Genomic DNA, 17,140 nt, shown 5'->3' with positions numbered 1-17,140 from the left:
GTTAAGCGTCCACTGTAGTCCTGAGTTCTGTCCTTCACTGGTTCAACCCCACGGGACGACGAACTTATTATCAACTAAAAAATCCCCATATATGAAAATATTATTATTTGAGGTAGAGCAATGATATTAAAGGACGTTTGTAGCTTACTGATTGTATATGAATCACGGTGATGTGATAAAAGTCATATATATATATACATATATATATATATATATATATATATATATATATATATATATATATATATATATATATATATATATATATATATATATATATATATATATATATATATATATATATATATATATATATATATATATATATATATATATATATATATATCTATATATATATATATATATATATATATATATATATATATATATATATATATATATATATATATATATATATATATATATATATATATTATATATAAAGCGAATCCCACAGGAAAAGACTGGTAGAAGTTCAGTAGTACCAAGCGCTTTCACGTTTATTGGTACTACTGAACTTCTGCCTGTCTTTTCCCTGTGGGATTCAGTATACACTGAAGTCACATGCATCTACTGTGATTTTTGCACATATATATATATATATATATATATATATATATATATATATATATATATATATATATATATATATATATATATATATATATGGTTACATGTTGGGGCTTGGCTGATGAGTTTATTACTTAACTAACATAATTTATGAAGCCCTGAGTGCCAAGGACACATGTAACCTGTCAATTGAAGCTACAAATTAACCTCAAAGTCTGATAATTACTGTCTCCAGTTGGGAAGAAAACCCCAACACAAAGAATATATAGTTAGCTAGGAAATTAGTTGAATTATCGCCCAACTTCGGACGCAGTCAATTCTCCCTCTGCTTCAGTAAGGTTTTAACACAACTTGCACATTTTAGCGCTGGAAAAGGCTATTCCTCTTCCGAACAATGGAGTTGAGACACAAGGCTGCCCAAATGCTGTAATTTACTTATTTAGCCTTCCCTAATTCCTAGTTACTTCACAGGAATAGTTGAATGTCGCTAAGCAATATAAATTATTCTTAATCTAGACTTCATAAAGGTAAATTGTTTACACCACTATTCGTAGATGGTGGTGAAGAGGGAACAATAGAAAGGTTGAAATACAGGGGAACAAACATTAGCAAGCAGCAGATATTGTCAAACACAGACTTACTGTTACGTGGTTTGCTTGCTGCTCTGCAACTGACGATAAGCCTTCTGGAAAACACAAGGACCCATTGTTCACTAATGAAAAGACAAGGGGGGCGGGGGGGAAAGGACACCGTTTTGCCTAAACATGACGTACATTCTCGGGCATGGCGTGAATCTCTCTCTGACCTCCTTCGGTCAAAGCAAGGCGCTGGGAGCGCCCAGGTATGTAAATCTGACAAAACATCGCTGAACATAAAACAGGGAAAAGGAAGCTTAAGACCACCTTCAATAGAGGTTATTTGGTGAAACTTTCCCTATGGTTTTAGGCCCCTAATACTATCTAAAGACATTATTTTTTGAAATACCTGGCCTACCCTGCTCGGACAAAGACGTCTCCCTGTTGTTGTTCGCGTATTTCCCAACAATAAAACTGCATAGAGGGTGAACAGCAGAATATTTATAAAAAAGCTCACCACCTTAAGAAGGCCTTCACTCATTTTTGGGCGTGAAGGTCTGTACTAAGAAGCTGTTCGCCTCTATTAGGTTACTCTTCTCCCCTGAGCAAATTTGTCCCATGCAGCCTAACTAGCTATGGATCTAACTAACTCTAGATAGGATATGAGCTTTAATCATTATATTACAGAATTCTAACTGTACTTGAAGGTACTTATGGTTATTACATGCTACCTCCTATAATCGTGATATTTTAGACCTAGCCTAATGGTACATTGTAAGGTATTCCCTAGCCTAACCGATCCTAACCCGACCGTAGTACCAACGTAAGGGATAATGTCCTAACTAAATTACAAAGTTTTTGTTTTCAATACAATTAGTAATTACTGGTTAATATATGAGGTTTACCTCATATGATCGATGTTTGCCTCACTGAGGTCTTAGGCCATGCGTGTCATGAGCATAGTGGCTCTTTTCACAATGGTTTAGATTTTCTGGTTTTAGTTACACTACTTATGTGATTACTGGAGCTCAATGGTAAGTGGAAGGGACAAGGTTACTACTCTGATGTACAGTACTTAATCTGGTGTAGGCTAGGTATGAGTAAGAGATCACACTGGCTACCTCCTCTGGGCAAGGGGCCAGGATCATTCTAAGATGGTAGGGCACTGTGCCGAGAGGGCTCTACTGCCAGGATGAGCTCATGGCTTGGCAACTACTGGGCTCTCTTCTGCCCCTTCTTCTTCTTCTTCGTCGGGTTCCTCCAAGGCCTATCTGCGTCAGACCTAGGAGGTGATGAGGGCACCGACTCTGGGGAAAGACCAGGAGGGCTAGTGGGCGTGAAGTCCGGGGTAACTTCAGAAGCTACTACCGGAGGGCTCCCTACTCTGGCTACTGCGACAACCAAAGCAAGAGCAATCTCGACCTCTGCGTCCGAGGAAGCCAGTTCTTGGTCTCCTAGAGAAGGTGTAACAGTTTGATCCTCCAGGGGTTTATCCTCTGGGGACAGTTTTGGAGAAGAAGAAGTGTCGGGTGCCGGAGGCTCTCTGGTTGCAATGATCAATGGTGTGGGGAATCCTGAATCTCCTGGAGGAGGATCCGCCTCATGATTTAGACCCAGCATAGGGTCCTTTTCAAGTGATGGCTCAACGTCTGTGCCGGACAGAGCGTGGGACTGCTCAGTGCTCGCAAGTGGCACTGGCAGCAGGTGAGGGTCAGGCATGCCTGACAAGGGGTCCAGAGGTACAATACCTAGCAGACAGCTTGAATTTGGCTGCGGCAGAGATTCCTGCCCCAACTGGAGATCAGAGCCTCTCGGAGAGTCCTGTTCAGGGGTGTCCGCTGGGCGTTGCTTACTTGGGCAGCCCTCCCAATTTGTGGAGTGGCCTGTCCGCTTGCACGTCCTACAGTGGTACTGCTCCTCCTGAACGTCTCTTCGGGGAGAGGGAAGACCTCTTTGTTGGCCACCCCTTCGCGACTGGAGAGGGCTAGGCCGAAAATGGTTCAGTGTGTGCCCTTCCGCTGACCACTTCGGTGGGTGGATGGTGGGGTTTTGTCGTGATCAGGTTCTCCTACAGTCGGGGCCTCCATGGAGGAGGTACCGCGGCTGTGAAGTGGCATTGGTGAAGGGCTTTTCCAGAGAAGGTCCCGACCCAACAGGAAGTCCACTCCAGGTGTCATAACCTGGAGCTGGACCGTGGGAACAGTAATGGTGTGGCCTTCTATCCACTTCATCTCCCACCGGGTTTTTTCGTCAACCATGGCATCGACTGGCACTTGGGCCCTGGAGATCAGGCTAATGTCTGCCGCAGTGTCTACTGTGACCAGAAGGGTCACAGGCAGACTAGCGCTCTTAAGAGGGGCCACGGAGATGAAGTGGGTCTCCAGTCTCTTGGGGTAAAGGATCTTGTGTGGCCCGGCTGCCGAGAATGAGGTGCTAATGAGGTTGACGAACTTGGTAGTGGGGACATGATGCGGACAGGCTGGATGTCCAGCACTGTAGTGGCTGGTAGCACCACAGGATTTGCACAGGCCTCTTGTAGGGGCTCGGTGGCCTGCAGTAACTGTTGGTGGAGAGGGTTGAGTGGATGAAGACGGAGAGGAGTTCTGGCTGGTAGTAGGAGGTTGCTTGTTAGTGCCTAGCTTGTATTGCATTCAGCTTCGGCATGCCCCACCCCCTTACAGTGGGTGCACATAGGCTTGCTTGGCAGTCCATTCTTCGGGCGTGTCGAGCTTGAGAGGTAGCCCGGTGACACAATGTGTCTCTGAGATGTGCTATGAGACTGGTTGAAGGTTTCCCACGAATCGGCCATGTGGCAGGCTTCCATAAGTGTGGTGGGCTGCTTATCATTGAGATACATATCAAGGGGCCCAGGCACACATTGGTAAAGGTCTTCCAGCATGGTCCGATTGAAGAGGCCCTCAAACGTTGTGCAAGACAAGGAGTCGAACCAGTGGGTACCAGACTGGGTCTTGTGACAGGCCCATTCAGTCCAGGACCAGCCGACTTCCTTGGCAAGACCTCGGAACCGCTGTCTCCATTTCTCTAGGGTTATTTCGTAGGCCTTCGTGATGACTCTACGAACTCCAACCATGTTGCCACTCTGGCTCTTCTCCAGTGAGCGAAGGCTGCCTTAACTTTTCCCTCCATGTGCTTGGCTAGTACTAAGGCCCTCTCTGTCTCCATGGTGCTGTAGTTATCGAAGAGTGCCTTGATTTCCTCCAGCCATGCTTCTGGCTCGTCCTCAGTCCACTTGGGGACGAGGGAATTGATAGCCTACTTGAGATGGGAGCATTTGGTGCAGCAGGTGTGGGGTTGGAGGCTTGCTGTCTAACCATAGCTTCGACATTCTCCCTACTTGTTCTTTCCAGCTCGAGCTCCTTTTCCTTGAGAGCTAGCTCATGCTGTCTTCTCCTTTCTTCTCTTTCTTCTTCCAGCTGCCTCTGTTCAGCTTCATACACCCTCCGTTCTTCTTCATACCTCCTCTGTTCGGCTTCATAACTCCGCCATTCGAGTCTTTCTTCCTTCTCTCGCTTGGCCAAGTCGTCCATTTGCTCCTTGACCCATGTGGCAAGTTCCAATCCGGTGAGACCTGCCGCCGTCCCCAGCTCCAGGAAGGCTTTATAATTTTCTGCTGTCATGGTTCTGGTGGGGAAGGGCGTCTATCCGGGTCGACTGAATGTACTTGGGCAGTGAGGAAGTGTCCCTTCAGTGATGTGGCACCCTTTCAAAAGGTGGCACTGTGGTTGGGTGTGCCGTGTAAAGGTCACACTGGTGGCACTCAGTATCCTTAAGTACTGGTGCAGATTAGGAACCAGAAGGACTTTTCTTCTGTGTTCCCTTTTGTCTGGTTTGGTGGTTTTCTTTTTTTTTCTAGTTTGCTTGGTTGGTGGCACTATGATGCCAGTGCGTTCCTAGGAACCCCTTACTTGAGTCTAACTAGGCTATATGTAAGGATATGCCCTCTACCCCAGCAGAGTGTACAAATGAATGAGAGAGAAAGGGAAGGTAAGAGAGAGAGAGAGAGAGAGAGAGAGAGAGAGAGAGAGAGAGAGAGAGAGAGAGAGAGAGATGTAAGCAATTCAGTTGATGACAGTGCTGCAAATTAGTGGCACTGTGGAAGGAAAAGTGAATTTGTGGTTGCTTTTTAAAAGGCCCCGTGAGTGTCTGGTCCCAGTACCCACTGTGCTCCAACCCCCTCCTCATGCAGAGGGGGAGAGGCTACTGTCTGCTTAGGTCTGGATAAAAGGCTTCACTCGAGACCGACAGTTTATAACTGTAATTAATCTTAACTTGTCCTCATCTATTTGTGGGACAGAGGTGTTTCTTTTATTTGGTTTAATCTAATTAATTGTCCCGGTGTCGGCACTTCCTTCCTTGAAGAGGGTCACGTACACTCAGTTAGGTTATGTTGAAGCTTACTTGAATATATGAGAGAGAGAGAGAGAGAGAGAGAGAGAGAGAGAGAGAGAGAGAGAGAGAGAGAGAGAGAGAGAGAGAGAGAGAGAGAGAGATATTCGGTCAGCCAATTTGTGCTGCCTGAGAAAAATTTAAGTAAAATTTGTATAAGTGCACACTGGCAGGGTTCTTAATTGAAGATACATCTTCTTGGGCTTCCTTAAGGGATTGTTTTAACAATTGCAACTTTTCCGGTAGCTGAGTTGGACAACTACACTGAGGAGTTTAGAGTAAAATTATAAGTTCTTTTCTTTATATGATTTTTGACGTCGGGTATTTGTATAGGAACTTGTTCTCTGTAGATTTCCTAACTAAGACCTATCATTCCCTGACTAAATTATATCTTGTTTTTATCTATTGTATAGAACCCTGTCCTATGCTCTAACTATCGAAGTCTATCTGGCTAAGATTTTGCAAGGGGGTTACTCCACACAACAAAGTAGTCCCGAAGTGGCAATGAGGCAGAGGCTACATACCAATCACACAAACAATAACAACAAAGGTTTTAAGATGGCGGACATGGGGAGCAGTCAACTAGGGCTCCCAAAATGTTGGACGAATCCCGTTAGTACAAAACAAATTCAAAATAAATGCGGCTGGAAGCTGGCTCAGCGGATGAATGCACTAATTCTCGAAGCGCGTTTGTCTACAACTGAATCATACAAGGTACTTGAATTCCTCTCACAAACGAATGAAGCAAATGCAGGAATACAGATTTACTCTAAATACACCAGCACTGCAAGGATTTTACGTTAGGCAGACGGAAAACGAAATTACTATGAGCTACGCTTTCTTTTGTTATTGTCTTTCTCGCGCAGATCTAACCGTCTGCCGCCGAGACAAGGGAATTCGTGACGTCCTGACGGGACTAAGTTTACGTTACTGAAAAATGCATATTATGGGGAAATTAACTATTGCCGTTCGTTTGCTATTTCAATGACACGGGGTTTTGATATGATTCCCACTATATGAACCTTTATTAATGCCGATCAGGAAGTGACAAACGCAGTTAGGCCTACTACTTTTGAAATTCAATGAACTTCGCAAATTTTGTCCCCTATCCTATGAGAGACACATTAGGCGCGCTTTCTCCGCTCATTATCGTGCAAGAGTTAACTCGTTTAAAAAATCAATATCATGCATTAATCCTTGGCCGGGGAAAATAGCAAAATATTAACAATTACACGATAACTCGGCCCACGACCTTCGCTGGAATGTACAGCCATGGTATCCGAACACGGCAAAAGTGCTCTGTTTTAAGATTTTGCAAATTGTGAATTATAACTGGTATTATTATTATTATTATTATTATTATTATTATTATTATTATTATTATTATTATTATTATTATTATGCCTTGTGCTGTCTACTTGTTTGGAAGAGTAACATTAAATTAAATATCTGACTTTTCTCTTCGGAATTAATGTGTAATTAATTTTCTTTTACCATCCAGATTCTTTCTCTAAATTAATTAGATCCTAAGCAAGCTCGCCAATGTTACGTGTGGGGCTTGGCTGATGAGTTTATTACTTAACTAACGTAATTTATGAGGCCCTGAGTGCCAAGGACACACGTAATCTGTCAATTGAAGCTACAAATTAACCTCAAAGACAGACAATTGCTAATGGAATAAGGTCGCCAGTCAAGAAGAAAACCCCGACACAAAGAGTATATAGTTAGCTAGGAAATTACTTGAACAATTGCCCAACTTTGGACGCAGTCAATTTTCCCTTTGCTTCAGTAAGGTTTTAACACAACAGATTATATCATGCTCAATTTAGCGCTGGTTAAGGCTATTCCTCTTCTGAACAATGGAGTCGAGACACAAGGCTGCCTAAATGCTGTAAATTACTTATTTAACTTTCCCTAATTCCTAGTTACTTCACGGGAATAGTTGAATGTCGCTAAGCAATATAAATTATTCTTAATCTAGACTTCATAAAGGTAAACTGTTTATACCACTATTCATTGATGGTGGCGAAGAGGGAACAATAGAAAGGTTGAAATACAGGGGAACAAATATTAGCAAACAGCAGATATTGTCAAACTCAGACTTACTGTTACATGGTTTGCTTGCGCTCTGCAACAGACGACACGGCTTCTGGAAAACACACAGACTCATTGTTCACGAGTGAAAAGACAAGGAGGGGGCAAAGGACACCGTTTTGCAAGGCGTTAGGAGTGCCCCAGAATGTATTTATTGCTCAAGGCAGTCTGAAAATTTGACAACACATCGCTGAACATAGAACAAGGAAAAGGAAGCTTAAGACCACCTTCAATAGAGGTTACTTGGTGAAACTTTCCCTATGGGTTTAGGCCCCTAATACTATCTAAAGACATTATTATTTGAAATATCTGGCCTACCCTGCTCGGACAAAGACGTCTCCCTGTCGTTGTTCGCGTATTTCTCAACAATAAAGCTGCATAGAGGGTGAACAGCAGAATATTTATAAAAAAAAAATATATCTATATATATAATGTATATATATACTGTATATATGTATGTATATATATATATATATATATATATATATATATATATATATATATATATATATATGTATATATATATATATATATATATATATATATATATATATATATATATATATATGTATATGTGTATATATATATATATATATATATATATATATATATATATATATATATATATATATATATATATAGTATATGTGTGTTTGTGTAGAATCTACTGGTCACTTTTTCCCAGATACATATGTAGTTGCGATAGCCACACTGCCCTCTTAACTTCTCGAATTCTTTGCGCTTTTTTGGATACGCTTGTCACTACAAAGCCTTGAGATCCAAGTGCAAGAAACTGAAGTGGTTGCGATGTCTGGTAACGGGAACCAGGTCGGCAACGTGACCTCCTTGTGATTATGGTGACGGGTTCGTTTCCCACTACCGGACATCACAACCACTTCAGTTTCTTGTGCTTGGATCTCAAAACTTCGTAGTGACAAGCGTATCCAAAAAAGCGTGAATAATTCGAGAAGTTAAGAGGGCATTGTGGCTATTACAATTACACACACACACACACACATACATACACACACATATATATATATATATATATATATATATATATATATATATATATATATATATATATATATATATATATATATATATATATATATATATATATCATCGATGTCAATAACTTGTGAAGCAAGGGTCCTCCATGAAATTCCGGCACTTTTGCTGTTGCTGGGTTCTCGCTACCAAATTCCGCACTCCTCTCCTCTCCACTCGTCTCCAATCTCATAGTGCTGATCCAAGTAGACCGGATCCTTCAACTATTCTGGTGACCATTTGAGCCCAGTGATACTGTCATGTAATATTCTGTATGTGTGCTTGTGTTTGCTTCATGAAGTATCTGTGTAAATTAAGCAAATTCTTATATTCTCGAAAAAAAAATTTACAAGTATTTTATTTTCTTTTTACGTGCAAAGGTTGCTTAAAGCAACCTTTGCACGTAAAATCGCTTCCTGTTGATTTGCATAGATATAGAATACTTGACTTCATTTCTTGTGTGAGAAAACATTCATGTTTTCAAGTTTTATGTAGCCACAGCTCTTTCAGCTAGACGTGTTAGTTCTTCAATTTTGTAAATGCACTATTCAGAAAAAGGGTAAATTCACAGCAAATCATGCTAAAGTACATTATTCTTTATCGTCTCATCTGCATCCGTCTACATTTAAAGAACTTTAATCAATTTCTTTATTGTCTCTTCAAGTTATTACATTGACGGAAGGATTGCCACCGTAGAAGACTTCTTATCTGCCGATTTGTTCAATGACCTTGCATATTCTATCACCCAAATCGTCCACACCCGTGACCAGCTGGCGCCAGGAACTCCCATATGGCTAAGTAAAAAAAAAAATCACGTTATCTTGTTAACTAGCCTATTCTCTTCTCTCTCTCTCTCTCTCTCATGTACACACATACACATTATACATGAGGTACAAGAGTTTGTGTTTACAGATATCTTACTTTGCCTTTTGTCCTTTAGCAGATTTTCGTTTCTTATAAACGTTTCTTTTCTTCTATATTTCACACGCATTCACGAACGCACTTCTTTTACTGCATTTTTTTTTTTTTTTGTACTCTGCTCATTTTTGCGAGGGCCTTCTCTTTGGTGTTTGCCACTTCTCCTTAACATTTTCTCAGTTCGTTTCTCTTCTTAACATAAATCGTACTCGGCCCACTTGATCTTTTTTCTTTAGCTTTTGTATTTTCCACACTACTCATCACTTTCCTTTTTCAATTAATCCTAAAATGGTATAACAGCTATCTCTATAAATTATCTTTGTATTTTAGATCTATTCCCCTTTTTACCATTATCCTTCTAGGCCAAGATTTTCATCTATATATGCTTCTATGCCAGTTTATGGATCTGCAGGTTTTTCGCTTAAATTCGGATCTGAAGCGATGGTGGTTAGTTGGATTAGATTAATCGGGCTTTGTGCCATTTACGGCCTTTACTCTAGTGTGGTTAGATGTGAAAGGGGATAAAAGATCCACAATTTTATATCCACACGTATATTTGTAATTATAATAACAAAAGCTTTCGCATGTTTCCTTCAGCTATAAAATACGAAGCTAGTCAGAAAGCAAACAAAGCCGACGCGAAAGCATAGCCTATACTGTAAGCAGTTAAAAATGGCAATTCGGACGTCGCGTCGTTATGTTATAGATGACAACAGATGCCGTAGGCTATCTTCAACGATTTCTGCAGGGGCCGATGCTCATTTTAAACCGTTAAAATGATCTTGTTGAGTTCTTAGGACAGGTCCTATTTGTCCAGCATTGAGCCCACATCAGGATTCCTTTGCAAAATAAGTTCACCTGAGACTGTGCACGAGAGATACAGGTTTTGTCAAACTTTACAATAAAGTCTGAATTACAATGACTTGAGATATGATCCTCTTCGCAAAAAGATTCGTTATTACTAAATGTCTTCAACGAATACATTAATTATGAGTTTTTTTTTTCTTTAGCTATTTACTACTGCTTCCTCAGATCCTCTGCTTGTCTTGATATAACGAATGTGGAACTAAAACCATCTTTTCGAATTACAGCGGAGACCAGCTCAGCTTTCGGGGGAGGAGCCAAGGACCTAAGCAATCGGTATATCGATGGATTTCTTTGGATGGACAAATTGGGAACTGCAGCTCGTATGGGTATCAGCGTGGTAGCCAGACAGACCCTCTACTCGGGAAACTACGCCATTATCGATGATTACGTTACCCCTGAACCGGTAAGGTTCGAGAAGTGATGTTGGCTAGAGATCTTGATTGAAAATTGTTACACATATCAGTTTTTGTCCCTTTTCTACTAAGCATGGTGTCGACTCCTTGACCTCGTGATCATGGTTAGAAATGGGACAAAAAGTGATGTAAGCAAGGTGCTGTGTTGCGTGAAATGATGAAGCTCCCTTCATCATTTCACGCAAAGATTTGAGCGCGCGTTTGTTGAGTGGGTAGGCTAACATTTTCTCTAGTCATAAAATAAGAGAAAATGGGACTTTATGGGTGTCATTTAAAATTTTTGCGTTTTAGTATTATCCTCGTTAAATAAACGAAAAGTCCGCAATTCTCCTCTCTGTTTAAAGTTATTTTCCAAAACAATTTCTTCTGTCGCAACTGCCTGTTATTTTCTTTCCATTTGAACTCTGATCTTTTTTCTTAGATGCAGAGAGCCAGTTTTTGAACCTTTCGTTCTGTGCTTGTGAGTTCTTTTGCGCTCTTTTTATTAAAGTAAAATGATAAGATTTTATGGATCCACTTAAAGCAGGACAATATGAAAATATTGAACAAGTTTTTTTTACGAGTGTTGAGATCTGAGTAGCCATTTGAGAACAAGATTTCTTAGATAAGTCTGAAACATAGTGTCGGTTATTGTGCGTATGTGTGTGTGCGTCTGTGTGTGTGTGTGTGTGCGTGAGAGATAGAGAGAGAGAGCAATCAACCCAAGTAGACTCTGCGATATCCCAGAACTCCTTCAAAAATTTTTATTGGTTAATCCTCAGTATTTTGAGTGAACAGATGGTTGCTGGGGCCATTCATTCATTGATAATGTCACATGTTACTGACAGAGTTACTGGCTTTCCTACGTCTTCAAAAACTTAGTAGGAGAAAGGGTCCTGAACGTAACAGTGAGGGGTGCTTCATCAACAACAAGGCTCTATGCTCATTGTCAAAAAAACTCGTCTTCTTACTCTTATCAGTCAGGTAAGGCCATATCATCTTCACAGTGCATAGTTTTATTGGAAATAATTCGTATGCAATAGATTTTTCGTTCTGTTCTGTTGCAGCTGGATGCCATTCTCATTCTTTACCTATATAGTTTTGGTTGTTATTGAAGGAGTTACTATTTTAACATTGTCAAATCTAGTGTCAGTCTTTAGTATTAAAAATATATTTTAAGGAATTCCGTTCTTTTTCCAGTTTGCATTCATCTCTCCCTCTATCTTTATAAGGAAGAGAAGAATTTTGTCTATTCGAAATCCAGGGAAGGTTTCACTTGACTGGAATAAAGATTAAGGTTTCTTTGTCCTTTAAATATAATACAACTTTCTCAAAGGTCACTGTTACAATCATAGTTTATATTTCAAGAACTTGATCACAATGCAATGAGAGCATCGTTATAAATGTACCCTGACGCCATTAATAACACGGCTATTTAGTGTAGGCTACCACCACTGAATACTGTCCATGAGTAATCAGGAAATATGAATTAATATTTTCATGTATTTCAATTACATGTATAGATTACTCACAAAACTTATTTTCAGGTAATATTGTCCTCTTTGGTATGAATTTAGACGTTCAGTCGGTAGACGTATCTGTATCGGGGATTCATCGGAATCACTTCATTGAGGAATATGTCTTGGAACCAGCATTTGGAGATCTGCAGTCTAAGTAAGTTATCGTAACGTACTTCGTTTATATTTAATTCAGCTCCGGAAATATAGCCTATTACTTCCGACCGCATCTACCCATATAAGTGATTTAATCCCAGAGACCAAGTCCAAGTAAGCGGCATGCCTACGTTGCGTTCAACCAATTCAAGACACGTATTAGAAATGAAGGTTCTTTGTTTAAACTAATAAGCTAACGTTTTTTCTTTCCCCCTTGACCAGAGCAGAGTCCTAGTAAAATCTGTCTTTTTTAAGTACCCTTAATTCTTTATATAGAACCTCTTTTACTTCATTTTTTATGGAATCTGTTCTGCCATTTCACCATCTCATGTCTCATCCAAGTCCACAGTCAAGATTTTCATGATATTTCATTCGTGTATTTGAGTCCCAACCGGTATATGCTGTTTTCTCTTTTCAGTTTTTTTCTCTTTGTTTTTCCATTACTCCCAGTCGTCCTTCAAACTCACCTCATCAGAGTGAAATTCCCAGACTTGTAGAATTGACCGTTTTTCTTATCTGCTTACCCAGAGCAACTACAAAGTAACTATTTCCTTCTTTTCTTTAAGAAGGGATAAAAATAGTTACTTTACAAAATAAAATAAAAAAAAAAAAACGTTCTTAAATCATCAGTCCCTATCTCATCCGCGTCTTTCTCCTCAGACTTTCATCTTTTTACTTATATTTCTTATTAATAGCTTTTTGTACAATCACATTATAAAATATTGCATCCGTTACCTTAATGTTTCAGGCAAAAGGCATACGGCAGTATTCAGCAAATGGTATTTGACAACTATTCGTCAGGCGGCGCAGGCGCATACACTTCTATGTGCCCAATACACTTCCATTCAATGCACAGATGATATTCCATGGTGACAGAGTGACAGTTTCTCAGGCCCTCGGTAACAGGTTACCCTAGAGCAGTGGTTCTTAAACTTTTTTGTCTTGCATTATGTATAGATCCCACGCCCACCTGCCCCTGAAATTTCTGCCAACTATAATCTATAAACAATAATGTAGTCTATTTGTATACTATTATACTTATAACAATAAAAGACAATTCATAAATAAGATTTGAAATTAAAATTGACTTATATTTTTAATTTTTTGGCATGTTTTGAGATAATAATTAGAAAATATATAGAAGCAGTGATAACGTTTTTGGCAATTTTGTAATTAACATCACAAATAAAAAAAAATAATAGGCACCATCTGGCAACTGCCCCCCAGTTTAAGAATCACTGCCCTAGAGCAAAAGCCCGTTCCAGCACAAGGCTGGCTTAATGTAAAACAAACGAACGAGTCGCTCGTTACTGGATATTATGCTGGCAATCAGTATCCAGGTAGCCAAACTAAATATTATTCCATTTAAAGGAAATAAAAAAATATTATCGTTCTTTCGTTTCTTATTTTTTTAAGGACTGCGGTATTATTTTTTTTTTACTTATTACTCGGCCTACACCGTTTTTTTTTTTGGTCTGAAGAGAGCTCAAAATTTGTAGGCCAATATGTTTTGTAAATACAGTACAGCGCTAAAAACAAAATCATTTGTCACATTTTGTTTATTTGTCATAGTCAAAATATAGAAAGATGTTGAATATACCTATAGATGTTTATCTAGCCCTATTGACCCTTGCCTGATCTGTGAAAAGCTGGGTACTATTAGATATTTATGAACCAATAATGTATTTTTTTATAGCCGTTGTGCAAATATATAATTGATCATTGCTCATTGAAGTGCTGACTGGCCTCCTAGAATTGTCCACTTGGCCGAATTCTGAGCCCGCATTCTTGAGGACTGACTTATTCACTCCATGAGAGAAAAACGTCTATAGCTTACTCGTCATAGTGAGGAGGACTGACTTATTCACTCCATGAGAGAAAAACGTCTATAGCCTACTCGTCATAGTGAGGAGGACTGACTTATTCACTCCATGAGAGAAAAACGTCTATAGCCTACTCGTCATAGTGAGGAGGACTGACTTATTCACTCCATGAGAGAAAAATGTCCATAGCCTACTCGTCATAGTGCCTTATGTATCTAGATTGTGTGTATTGTATTTGTATATTCCATGTATATGGCCCTGAGCCGCAATAAAGATTATTATTATTATTATTATTATTATTATTATTATTATTATTATTATTTTATTTATCAAAAATGTGCGAGTAAGCGTGATTTGACCTAATTTAAGGCTTACAAGTAAATGGTAAGATCTTTTCTTTCTCTTCATATAATATCTTGATCATTTACCTGACGACGTGCTTAACAGAATGCCACTTCATCTCCGTGATTATATAGTACACGTCAGACATCAAACATCTTCAAATACTGCTTGGTTACTGACTTACTGCGAACTCTTTATTCAAATTTCTATAGAATCTTTACCCTTGGGTTCAGAAACATGAAGGTTTCTTATTTTTCTTGTTTTTAATTCCTTTAATGTATCTGTGTTTGTGAAAACTCATCATCATTTACTGAAAGTGATGCATGACTTCATTTACTTTTTAAATGCGACCCGAAACCACTTTTGGCTATTTTCTACGTTTTAGTATCCATGGCACAACAACAAACTCAAGATGCCTTTCCATAGAAAAGGCTATGCTATCCAGTCGTCTATTCCCCCATACTTTATTTTCTCCTCAAGCAGTATGACGAACCCCTTGTTATGGAACTGTATTAAGAATATCATTCAATGTTATTCTCGATTTATTCCATTTGCTTTTCCTTCCTGTTATCATCCCACCATGCCCTTTCATCTTTATCAGATTTTCGACTTAGGGACATCCCGGCAATGCTCCATCTTCGGCAAAGTGTAAGAAAGGTTCCTTATTCCATTGTTCTTGTCTCTAGATATTTTCTTTTTCGGAGTCTTAGTTGATCCTCGTAAAGAGTACCCGTATAAAGTTTATCTCTTATCCGATTTTTCTTTTTTGACTTCAAATAGGTTTTTTAAATGCAATCCTTACTTCATAGGATTTAAAATGAATTGTTTCCTTAGTGCTTTTATCTACTTTTTTAATTATGGTAAAAACCCTGGAAAGATATGCTTACCGGATAAAAGAAAAACAAACGCTACAAAAAGAGAACTTTTCAGTCTTCTGTTTAATAAAATGAAAAGTTTAAAGCATTTTCTCCAACTAGCATGAGACTAGTTTCTTTACTTACGGACTTTACCCTAACTCATAACTCCTTGAAAATAGAGTAGTTTGACCCTTAAGTGACAAAACATAAATTGTTACCATAGAATGACAAAACATACAGTAAATTACCCTATATAGAATCCGAGGATGTCAACTCTGGCCTGTGTGCAGTACCTGCAGTGATGCGAATACAAATGATTCGTAGTAGAGTAGGTGGTGATATGCTTCAAAGGACACGACGAATGCAATGGAGTAGTTATTAGGTGTGCTGTTTTCTTAAAAGCTAACGTTGCAGGTCATTGCTTATTGTGTGCAAAAGCCTAATAGCACACAGGCAGTTGGAAATACTAATCCGAGACAAAAACGTTGGGAAATGGGGTAATGCAAGTCTAGTAGATAAGGCAGAATAAAGAGCTATTTATTATCAGAATGATCATAAGAACTCTTCTCAGAATGACGTTAACTTCAGTTGAAATTTAATTTCAACGTCTGTGAGATCACCGCTTATATAAAAAATAACTTTAGAATCTAATTATTTCATTGCTAAAATTTAACTATGAGGAATGCGGACGTTTGCTCAGAACACTAATGCAATATTTTAGGCGAGGCGTCACTCTGAACCACAATTTTGAAATGATGGTTATGAGTAGATGAACACCGGCTTATTCCAATCTCTCTTATGAAACCATTACTCAGTTTACAAGTAGGCACATGATAATAATCCTGTAATAACTTTCTTTTTTTTCCCTTAGCGCCGTATTGTTGAATGGAAAGGCCTTGAGGATGAAGTCTGACGAGGAACTGCCAGAATTAACCTCCGTGATGTTGCCAGGCCAAGACTTTCATATACCTCCCACTACTTTCGGATTCTGGGTATTTGTGAAAGCAGGATTTGGAGATTGCCTTGAAGAACATCGTTTCTAGTCTCAGAGATGTTTTAGATTTTTTTTAATGGCTGCACGTATGCCTATGCGGCAGTCTGCTCTTCATCATGATGCGTTTATCTTAATTTCCATTCTAGTAGTAATAAATGGACAATTATAATTTCTCTTGGGTGCAAGTTATTAATAAGTATTTGTGATCTAATACAGGTAAATATAAAAAAATGTTACGGTACATGATAGAAATTCATAATTAAACATGTGTTACAAACTTACCAATCAGCTATCATGGTGAAAGTAGGTTGATATCGAGTCTAAGTACAAAGTTTGAATTTGACGGTAGAGTCGGTATCAGCTTATACCTCTTTTGATGGCTCAGTGATTAAAACTCCTGTATATCGTAGTTTGTAAAACAGGCACCGTTTCAAATCCAGCTGGTGGCAACTTATCAGTTATAACTTCCCTTTGGTGTTAGTTATTCCCAAGGTATAGTGAACTGAATATTAAGCAATTGCTGTGGCTTAGTATTTGTGAATATAAGAGATGTCACAGTGTACACACACACACACACA

At 39.1% G+C, this 17,140-nt stretch overlaps 1 protein-coding gene across 2 annotated transcripts in view; it reads left to right on the top strand.

Moving 5' to 3' along the window:
* The window catches only part of LOC136847040 (heparanase-like), a 196,673-nt gene extending 179,533 nt beyond the window's left edge, over nt 1–17,140 (top strand). The window contains exons 8-12 of one of the 2 annotated variants that reach the window (XM_067118272.1): nt 9,361–9,494; nt 10,706–10,884; nt 11,722–11,857; nt 12,421–12,547; nt 16,440–17,140. In XM_067118272.1, coding sequence (XP_066974373.1) covers nt 9,361–9,494; nt 10,706–10,884; nt 11,722–11,857; nt 12,421–12,547; nt 16,440–16,611 — 748 coding nt within the window. In that variant the 3' untranslated portion in view covers nt 16,612–17,140. Of the gene's footprint in view, nt 1–9,360; nt 9,495–10,705; nt 10,885–11,721; nt 11,858–12,420; nt 12,548–13,294; nt 14,652–16,439 lie in introns of those variants that run through there. The other variant, XM_067118273.1, reaches the window with a different exon arrangement.

The sequence above is a fragment of the Macrobrachium rosenbergii genome, chromosome 16, assembly GCF_040412425.1.
Source record: "Macrobrachium rosenbergii isolate ZJJX-2024 chromosome 16, ASM4041242v1, whole genome shotgun sequence".
Taxonomy (NCBI): domain Eukaryota; kingdom Metazoa; phylum Arthropoda; class Malacostraca; order Decapoda; family Palaemonidae; genus Macrobrachium; species Macrobrachium rosenbergii.
Note: the sequence above shows the minus strand (reverse complement) of the source record. Positions and strands in the feature narration are given on the sequence as shown.